The 10560-nt window shown below is 54.9% G+C and overlaps 1 protein-coding gene across 2 annotated transcripts; it reads right to left on the bottom strand.

Annotated features, from left to right (window-relative positions):
• Positions 1 to 4313: 4313 nt before the first annotated feature.
• On the bottom strand, positions 4314 to 10001 carry IMP4 (IMP U3 small nucleolar ribonucleoprotein 4). 2 transcript variants are annotated; one of them, XM_042829641.1, is made up of 9 exons: positions 9881 to 10001; positions 9241 to 9349; positions 8416 to 8499; positions 7308 to 7417; positions 6898 to 7030; positions 6500 to 6654; positions 5896 to 5990; positions 5673 to 5743; positions 4314 to 4514 (listed from the first exon to the last, which is right to left on the bottom strand). In XM_042829641.1, exons 1-9 carry the CDS (start codon positions 9881 to 9883, stop codon positions 4402 to 4404), a joined length of 873 nt encoding a protein of 290 aa, XP_042685575.1. In that variant the 5' UTR covers positions 9884 to 10001; the 3' UTR covers positions 4314 to 4401. The 2 variants fall into 2 exon arrangements, with proteins under 2 accessions (XP_042685575.1, XP_042685576.1); XM_042829642.1 differs by lacking the exon at positions 5896 to 5990.
• Positions 10002 to 10560: the final 559 nt, after the last annotated feature.

Genomic DNA, 10560 nt, shown 5'->3' with positions numbered 1-10560 from the left:
TCCGGAAGCGGCGATCCGGGCACCGCCTGCCGGCCCGAGCACGCGCAGAGCTGGAGGGGGGCGAGCATTCTTCCTGCTGTGTGTGGTATTGGGTATGGGCATTACATGGAGCAATCCCCCACGCATCTGACACCACAGTAAAGAATGGCCGCTTCCACATTTTTGGTATTAAGGAGTTTTATTTGGTGTTAAGGAGTTTTATTTCCAATTTTGATGACAGTTCTGGCAAGTCACGGACACAGCTCTTGAACCCCCGTGATTTCACGGATTGTAGGACCAATCAGCCCAAGGTGGGGCTGTATTTCTGCTGGGCACCCCATGTCCTGATCAGTATGGACAGGAAATCCCACACCGGGGGAACCCTGCTCTGCTGTGTGTTGCCTGACACTGCAATGACCTGGTCCCCTTGGGCAGCAGCGGCACCAAACGAGAGGTGTTGCTGGTGTGCTCCTCAGGCAGGCTGCACGCAGAGTGAGATGTCAGCCAGGCTGTCTTCTCAGAGTTTTCCAGTATCAGCCTGCACATTTCACCTCTTAAACTGAGCAGTTTTTGTGCCTTGGATCCTGGCAGACATGGTCCAGACTGACTGCCGCTGGGCTCCTTGAACAGTCTGGTCTCAGAGCTCCAACACCATAGGGATGTTGTTGGTGTTTCCTGCAGGGCCAGGGTTCCAGAATGGCTCTGGAGGTTTGCTTGTGCATTTTCTGGCACTCCTCCTGTATCGGGGACTTTCACTACTCAGTGTTCTTTTTTGTAACTCTTTGGTTCCACTGCCTTGGCTGGACCCACCTTCTTTGCTTTGCCTTTCACAGTGGATTTTCCCTGTTTCTTTTTCCCAGGCTGTGTTTTGATAGAAGACACCTCCAGGATTGCTGGCAGCTGATTGAAAGGACACAGTAGGAGGGGTCCGTCTGAGTGGGCGATCACTCTTCCTGGAGCCTCCATAGAGTTTCACCTTCCACAAGGTATAACTGTACAAGGAACATCTGACACAGAGAGACTGCAAATCATAAATAGAAATATAATTATGGCCATAGGGACAATGAGATAGAGCACTTTAAATGAGCAAGCTTAAAATCCCTACAGTTCCAAGAAGCAACAGGATAGGTGAGTGACGAAAGAGTGTGTGGAAGAGAAATCTGGAGAATAATGGGAAGTGTGCACACACAGAATTGCTGGAAAGGCAACTTCCAGCGTGGAGTGTTGAATCAGGCCAGGTGCGAACACCTGCAGGGCTGCGGAGACGAAGTGCACTGCATAGGAGACAGAACTGCCAAGTCCAAGGGGAAATAAATATTTTTTCTCCTGCTATTTATAAACATGAAGAAAAAAAGAATGTTGATGGGAAAACACTTACACTTCAGTACAAATGCTCAGTCGCTTCAGGTGGTAAGCAATCTTCATATATTTTTCCAGTAATTCTCAGACCCACGACTACAGTTCTCTGCCTTGCTTAGAGCAAAGAGCCAACAAACTCCCTGCCCAGCACTGTTACTCTGGTACCATCTGGAATATTACCAGCACCGTGAGAGCTGTGACAGCACAGAGGCAGAGGTAGGCCGGGCTGACGTGGCTGGGAGGCTCTTGAAGGATCCTGAAGGACCCTGAGTGCCCTGGGACAGGGAGCAGAGTAGGATGCTGTGCATCCCAGTGCATCCCAACCCCTGCAGCAGAGAGCACAGGCCCTCTGCCTGATCGTTGTACTCTGCCCTGCCTTCTTATTGAAATCTGCTCCTGGGAGTTTGGTACACGAGCGTGGTCATTTGCATGGGTAAATGTCTGTGCACACTTTGCTCGCCAAGCTCAGGTGGGGCTGACTGGAGCAAGCTCCAGACACGGGGTTGGGGCTGCCACATGGGGAACAGCCCAGGGCCTGGGAAGGGCACCCACAGGGACCCAAAGACCAGCTGTGCACTCAAGGAGCTCCTCTCCATCGCCAAGCCCGCCTCTCGATCCCATCTATGTGCCACATCCCTTCCCCAATGGCCTGAGATGACTTAGGACAACTGAGCTAGAAACAGCTCACCCTGACATTGCCAGTCAAGATCTATCTGAGCCACTTCAACCCCAGCAGCCCAATCCACCTGCTGGTTGTTCTGATGCTCTTCAGTTGCACATCTGGCTACCTGGGCATCTGTGTGCTCAATCACGTTCTCTACCAGGGCAGCGACATCCTGCCATAATGCAGCAGCCCAGATAGCTTTGCCTCTGCGCTGACAGTTGTGCTTCCTCTGCTGTAACCACCCCTGGCTGCGTGGTCAGTGTGAGCCATGAGATCCACCTAGCACCAGCTGCATGAGGTGGAGAAGGGACTTTCCCTCTGAACATCCAGCCCAGCTCAGGCAGTCATTTGCCAAAAGGGGTTGTGCTTCAGCACCAACCACCTCCAAAGCTGCCTGGACCCCTTCCTTTATATGCTGCCAAGAATTGGAGCCTCAGATCCCCATTTCCTCAACTCCAAAGCCCCCCTCAGGGTTGACCTTGAGTCTCCCCTGGCGCCTTCTGCCTGAGGCTCCTGTGAGGCTGCTCTCCCCAGATGCAGTCTAGAGCATGTTTTCTCATCTTGTCCTGTCCGGACTGACCAAAGCGCTGCTACACAAACTGTCTCCTGTTTGATTTGTTCAAAATGAAGACTGGTTTTCAGAAGGACTAGGATTACTGTCTTTCTCAAAACCTTCCTCCAGTAGTCATGGATTTTTATTGTTCTGGACAGGTAAAGGGACTCTGCCGTAGTGCAGAGTAAACAGACCCAGTGCACGTCAGCACAACAGCTTTGCCTGGCTCTTACACTCCTTTGGGCTGAAGGGTCTTTACAAGGCATTACCTGAGAAACAAATCAGATGCTGCTGAGGGCAGGCAAATCCCATTCCAAAGTGCAGAACAAGAAGTTCCTCAGCTTTTCTCAGAATACCTAAGGCAGATCTTAGCTCTCCTATTCTAGGCAGACACACAGACAGCTCCTTGCAGCTGCCCACATAGAGATTCATTTCTGCAGGCGTAGCAGAACACCTTCTCCATGGAACTCAATAGCGCAGAGATCGTACAGGAAAGGTGTATATGTCTGGTGGGTAGCTTGCAGCCCAGCAGGACACCCCAGAGAAATACCCTGAAGAGGGGAGGCACTGAAGAAGAGTCATCTCTGCACATCTTTTGAGTATGGTAGCACAGCACCCACAGCCCTGCCTCCTGTGACACTGCTGGGATGCTCTGGAAATAACGGAATGGGGTGGGGCATCTCGCTCACCTGGGGCATTGCAATGGAGGGATACAGGCTCTGCTAGACACAGTGGCAGGGAGGATGAGGAAGGGATGAGGATGCCCCGTGAGAACAGGCAGCTCATATGGACAGAGCTGCTCTGCGAGAAAACAAAAGTTTTTGAAGAACAGGTAAGTAGCTTTTGGGAATGAGGACGCGTGGAGAATTCGGTGAGGTGAGTGACAGTGAGCAGTGCTGTCTTGGCTGTTACCAACCTCTGGGTGAAGGAGAAGCAGGAATCTTCTGTCAGCAACTCCAGAAAACCTCCACATAAATGAGCAGTATCCAGCGGGGAATTGCAATTGCCCTGGCATTGACAGGCCAGGTAAATGAAGAAGCTGCAAAGAGCCTGGAGGGTCTACAGACCCACGGGGGCCCCTGCTGTTCCTACGGAGTTACACCTCAGGGACCCTATAGAGCCAATACAACTGCCCCACCCTATGTGGCACCTCTGTCCCCTATTCATCCAACAGTTCCTGTGTCATGGTTCTATGTTTTTTTTTGTTTTTGGATTTCAGTATTCCACATCAAAACATCATGTAGTGTATGGGGTATTAAAGTGTCACTGCCCCAATTCCAGTACCTATCCCTGTACATTACAGAAGTCATGGGATCTGGCCCTTCCGGGTGGGGGGGGCGCTCTCTTGCTGCCTGGCAGTGGGTGCTGGAGGTGCTTTCCCAGCCGTTCCAAGCTTTTCAGGTTTGAATCGGTCCCGGGAACTCTCTCTCTCTCATCTTGTCTGATTTATTAATCTCAATTTCAATTAACTTGTATATATTGTGTTATCTTGTATTCCAATATTATAGTAAAATAAGTTTTCCTCCATAGATTGTTGCCGCTGCTCTTTTCCTCCCTTCCTTCCTTCCCACTTTTTGTGGGACTGGGGTGGGGGGGGAGGGCAGAGGCCTGTCGCCCCTGTCACAGACATAGATTGATCTAGTCAACACCGTGACATCCTGTAAGAGCTGCAGCTCTAAACCTACAAGGCAGTGCCCCTCTGCATCCCTACAGGACGACACTGAAGATGTTGCCCACAGGCAACAAATGAGATTTTGGTGTGGAAGAAGTGGGAGAAAATATATTATTGAAAATGTCATCTGGGCCAGCAGGATGCCAGTGGTGAGGGCAACGGAAGGCAACAGCACTAGGTGGCACTCAGCAGATGGCGCTTGGGGGCAGTGGCAGTGTAGGGATGCCAACGCCATTCCACATCAGCAGCATCCCCTTGCTCCAGGGTCCCCAGGCGGATCAGGTAGGCTGCAGGGAGATGGGACACATCAGAGGCATGATGGGGACCCATGGGATGCAACAAGGGTATAAGGACAGGATGGGGATACGCTGGGAATATGAGGAAGAGGAGGACGCGATGGGGACACAAAGAGACTTGAGGGGGACATGGGGGACGCTATGGTGACACACTGATACATGGGAGACAAGGGGATGCGGCGATCTGGAGGACACAAGGACAGGCTGAGGACACAAGGACATGCTAGGGACATGGTGGACATGACAGGAACACACCGGTGACATGGAAACACAAGGGACACGTTGGGGATAGAAGAACATGGTGGAACACAGGGGACATAATGGGAAGCTGTTGTGGCATGGGACATGTGATGGAGATGTGGGAAACACAGGAACATGGTGAGGCAGGTCGGAGCACGAGGACATACCAGGGCATGGGGAACATGAACAGAACATACTGGGGACATGAAGGTACATGGAAAACATGGGCACACGGGGTTATGAGGGACAGAGGGGCCAAATGGGGAAACGGGAACACAATAGTGACATGGGGTTACATGGGATATGGGAACACGGCCACATTAAAGGACACAGGGATATGGGGGACATGGGATTTGGGGGACACGGAGCCATGTTGGGGACAAAAATACAGATGATAGGAACACATTTGGGATGTGGAGACTTAATGAAGACATGGAGAACACAGGGATATGGGGACATGGAGACATGCTAGGGCAAGGAGGGACAAGGGGGAACACTGGGGACAATGAGGACATGGGGCAAATGTTGGAGATAGGAGCATGTGGGGTACATGCAACATGCTGGGGACATGTCCAGGGACATAGGAGGCCACTGGGGACATGGGACAAACGTTGGAGACCTACACACAGAGGAGATATGAGAGAACACTGGGCTGTGGGGAAATGCTGTGGATACGTGAGAAGATAACAGGCACAGGGAACACAGGGACACGAGGGGACAGGGGACATGCTGGGGACACCCTGGAGACGCACTGGAAGATGTGGGAACACATGGAGGGAAATGAGGGTTAACAAAAGGCATGGACATAAGCAGAGGGTGTCAGGCAGTAGGGACAATTAGGGCTCAGGGAAAGGGATAGAAGGTGCTGAGGGGTCTGGGAAGGCCACGGGGACACTTGTGAACACTCACGGCGTAGCTGGAAGCGGGGTCCCACCTCCTCTAGTTCCACTGTCTTCCCCTGCCGCCGGTAAACGTGGTTCCTGCAAGGACACCACTGTTTCCTAGAAGTTCCCAAGGTTCTTTAACCCCATCCACGTCCCCTGTGTCTCCACAATATCCCCACTGCCTCCCAAAGTACATGTGACATCCTTCCCAGCATCCCTGTCCCACCCGGGTCACCCTCCATTCCCACCGGACAAGAATGACGTCATCTTCATTGGCAAAAGTCACCACGCGGCGGGTCTGGGGCCGGGGGACAGGGAACAGGTGCTTGAGGATAGTCCCCAGCTGAGGAACAGGCACAAGGACACTGTCACCATGGTGTGCTGCCTGCTGCCCACGTTCCCTGCAGTGTCCCAGTCTCCACGTCCCTCATTATCCCTCCCTTTGTCCCCGTGTCACCACGCTCCACTACGTCACCACGTCCCTCCACGTTCCCACATTCCCCCAGTGTTCCCCATACTCTCCGAAGTTCCCATATCCTCCAGGTTTCTTAGTCCCTCCATGTCCCCCACGTCCCTCACATCCCAAGTTCCCCAACATCCCAATGCCCCTCCACATTCTCATACATCTCCCAGCGTCCCCACATCCCCTGTGCCACGTGTCCCTCCACATCCCCACATCCCTCTATGTCCTCGTGTCCCCCCATATCTCCATGTCCTCTGAAGTCCCAATGTCCCTGCACCCATCACATCCCCAGTGCCCCCATCAACCCCACGCCCACATCTCCGTGTCCCCACGTACCCGTGTCCCTCCCCGCCCCCCTTGTGTCCTGCAATGCCTCTGCATCCCCTTACCCGACGTCCCAGCGCGCTGTCCAGTCGGTGCAGCAAGATGTGCGGTGCTCCTAGCGGAGCACCACCAAGACCCCCCACCTCATGCCTCAGCACAGCCCCGCTCAGCGTGAAGTGGGCTGTAGGGCCATGGGGCAGGTGGCACAGAACCAGCCCATCTGGGGACAGCGGTGTGTGTCAGAGAGGCCTCTTTCCATCATTGTGCCCGCCCCCTTAGTCCTGCGCACCTCCCCACAGCTCACTCCTTTGCATTAGCAAAGGCTTTTCCCATTAACCCTACCCCTCACGCATCACCCTCCCCCTTTCCCCGCCCAACACAGGCCCCTCAAAACCACGTTTTTCCCCAGCACAGGGCACCTCCTGCGCCCTCACCCCTTTTCCAAGCCCTCACCCCATCTCACCAGGCTGTCCGCGGGTCTCATGCAGTACCAGCAGGTCGGTGACGCCAGCCGCCCGGCACGCACTCACCAGGGCCCCCACCTCTGCCCGGCCCCTGTTCAGCCGCCGAGCCCCTGGGATCACCAGGCACAGCTCCTGGGGGTGAAGCAGGTCAAGAAGCATGCCTACTACCTCAACCGTGCCAATAAACGCTCCACCCACCCCAATGAGCTCCTCGCCCACATCCTAGTGTGGATTCAGGCCCACGGGGAGCACCATCCAAGCTCCGCTCACCCACCTTACACCCCACTCCAGACCCAACCTGAAGAACAAAACACAAAGACTGGGGGTGGAGCCAACCCAAAGCCCCACCCGTGTCACCGAGGCCAGACTCCATCCGTGAGCCTCACCAACAAGTGAGGCCATCACCCACCTTGGCAAAGACACGGAGGCGGCTGCTGGGGTCACGCGAGGTTGTCACCATCACTTTGGGCGGCTCCAGCCCTGCCCACCGGTACTCATCGTCCTGGCTGCCCGTCACACCTAGGGGCAGGGCTTGGTTAGGACGCCCCCCTCAGCAGGGAGTACGCAGGCAGGGCAAACCCACCCCCCTGGGGAGAGAGCTGTGAAAATCTACCTCCAATTTTGAGAACTGGGCAAATCCGCTCCCTCTGTTGAGGAAGATTCAGCCAAACTCATTCTTCATCTTGAGAGAAACTGAGGAAAACCTGTTTGCCACTTTAGGAGAACCTGTTTCCCAGTTTAGGAACGACTCAGAGATTTTTGAGACTGATTCAGCCTAATCCACTCCCAATTTTAAGAAAAAAATAGGGCAAATCTGCTCCCCACTTTGGGGAAGAATCATAAAAGCCCACTCCCCATCTGGGGAGGAATCCGGACAAACACACTGCCATTCTGAGAGGAACTGAGGAAAATCTGTTCTCAGCTTGCAGGGGAGGGTCATAAAAACATGCCCTTCATTTCAAGAGGAATTGAAGAAATCTGTTCCCCACTTTGGGAAACATTCAGGCAAATCCACTCCTCGTTTTGGGCACAACTTGGGTAAATGTAATTTTGCCAAAATCACAGCAAATCCCCCAACTGTGAGAATCACAGAATTGTAGGAGTTGGAAGGGGCCTCCAGAGATCATCGAGTCCAACCCCCCTGCCAAAGCAGGTTCCCTACACCAGGTTGCACAGGTCGGCATCCAGGCGAGACTTGAACATCTCCAGAGAAGGAGACTCCACAATCCCCCTGGGCAGCCTGTTCCAGTGCTCCATCACCCTCACCTAAAGAAGTTCTTGCGCACATTCGTTCAAAACTTCCTATGCTGCAGCTTGTGTCCGTTTCCCCTTATCCTGTCTCCACATACCACTGAAGTGAGAACGAACCAAGCCTATCCTTCATTCTGAGGAGAATTCACCCAAGCACCCTCCTAACTGTAGGGTCCATCCAGGTAAATCACTTGCTCCTTGAGGTCACAGATTTCTGCTGATCCCTGCCTCATTTCTACCGCAACTTGGAGCATTCTCTCACTCACCATTTTCCCCTGGCGTCTCAAACTCCAGCTCCTTCTGCAAGGCCAGCGCCTGGCGCCTCAGCTCAGTAGGCAGCAGTCGGTTCTCTGGGGAGGGGAGATAAAAATTGTGTGGGAGAAGACGATGGAAGGAACCCTAAATATTCTGTAATCCAAACCAGAACCCCTTCAAAGCTCCTCCTCTGTGTTCTGCAGGCCATACTGCCCCCTTCACATCCCACATTTGCTCCTGCACACCCCAAATTCGCCCCCTTGTGTGATACTTCCCCTCTCTGCACCCCTAACTTATCCCCATGCCCCTCATTTGCCCCTACATCCACCATGTTTACCTCAACAACCACCATTTTGCCTCTCAAAACCCTTTCTCTGCTCCACAACATTCTGTATTTATCCTACCGCCTCTCCACAAGTTTGCCCATCAGTCCATATTTGTTTCACTTATCCTACGTTTCCCCATCCACTTCATGTCTGTCTCTAGAGTCCCCATACTTACCCCCGCAGCCCCCATATCTGCCTTCCCACCCCAAATCTGTCCCCTAACTTGCCCCTTCATACGCCCTGTTTGGCTCACACGTGCTCCCTCTGGACCCTGTATTTGCTGCCACATATTAGCTCCCGCATACCTCACATCTGCCCCCATGCCCCTGTTTGCCCATTAGATCCCACATCTGCTCCCATGCACCACAGATTTACCCTTGTCCACGCCATAACTTACCTCTCATCCCATATTTATCCCCACAGCCCCCATATGAGGCACCCACACCCCTCATCTGCCCTTGGGCAAGCTCTACCTGCCCCCTTCCCCTCCCCCCCCAGATTCGCCCTCACCATCCAGGGCCTGTCGCAGCCGCTCCTTCTTGTCCTGCTGCCGCCGCAGACGCTCCTCCTGCGCCCGGCGCTGCAAGTACTCACGGCGCTCACGGGCCTGGCGGCGAAGCTAAGACCGGGGTACGCGGTGACGGCGAGGAAGACAGAGAGACAATGGGGGGCGGGGGCACGGGGGGAAGGAGAGCTGAGGATCCTGCGGAGGTACGCGGGGACACCGCCGGAGACGCGGCACGCCGAGAGGACGCGAGGACGGAGCCGGAGGGACGCGACAGGGGCGCGGCGAGGGGAAGGGAGACCGAGAAGGGACGCGGAAACGCTAACGGGGACCCGGGGACGGCGAGAAGGAGCCGTAGCGACAGTCCAGGGAACGCGGGCGGCTACGGGAGGACATAAAAAAGGGACGCGGTGACGCCGAGAAGCGCCGGGGCGCCGAAGAGGAACGCGGCAGCACCGAAACGGCCTCGCGGCCCTGCGGCAGCGAGGGGATGCGGAGACACCGAGCAGGGCGTGGAGACGGCACGGGGGCGGCAGAAAGGGACGCGGGGCCGCCGGGGAGTGAAAAGGGACACCGAGGGGACGGGAGATGCCGCAGGGACGAAACGGCCCCCGCGACCCCACCGCGACAACCGGCGCCTCGTACCATGGCTGCAGCCGCGCCGCTCTCCTCGCGCCGGCGCCTCCAAACACCGTCACCGTTGATTGGTTCGGGTGGCGAGGACCAATCGGAGCGCTTCGTGCTGGCGAGGCGCCTCCGATGCGACGGCCGGGGACGGCGGCGCGGTGCCCTCATCCAAAATGGCCGCCGAACGGGCTTCGTTCGCTTGGCGGCCGGCCCCCAGCGAGGTCCCGCCCCGCGCCGCAACGCGCGCTTCCATTGGTGAAACGGCGGAAATCACGGCTTCGATTGGAGGAGGCTGTGGCAGGGAGCGAGGCGGCAGAGGCGGGCGGAAGTGTGAGGACGGTAGTGTGTGTGTAGTATCCTGTGGGGTCGCGCTGATGGGGTTCTTTTGTGGTATGATCTCCGTGTCTGTTTACACGAGGTTATTTTTGGTCAGGACTCCCGTAGAACCATAGAAACATCCCCTGGTGGAGTTTTTTTTACGAAGGTGGTTTTGGTAGGGGCTATCAATCACAATGGGATTTGCTTTGGTCTGATTTCCCATTATGGAGTTCGTTTACAAGGTTGGTCTGGCAGGATCTACTACGTTATTGTCTTTACGTGAGAGGATGCTTGGTAGGGTCTCCCATGTGTGTATTTACTAGGGAGCTTGACCAGGTGGGATCTCCCATGTTGGGATTTGTTCACAGGGATCGCTTTGG

This window comes from Centrocercus urophasianus, unplaced genomic scaffold (genome assembly GCF_019232065.1).
Source record: "Centrocercus urophasianus isolate 14NV4802_14NV808 unplaced genomic scaffold, USGS_Curo_1.0 seq_317, whole genome shotgun sequence".
Lineage (NCBI taxonomy): Eukaryota > Metazoa > Chordata > Aves > Galliformes > Phasianidae > Centrocercus > Centrocercus urophasianus.
Note: the sequence above shows the minus strand (reverse complement) of the source record. Positions and strands in the feature narration are given on the sequence as shown.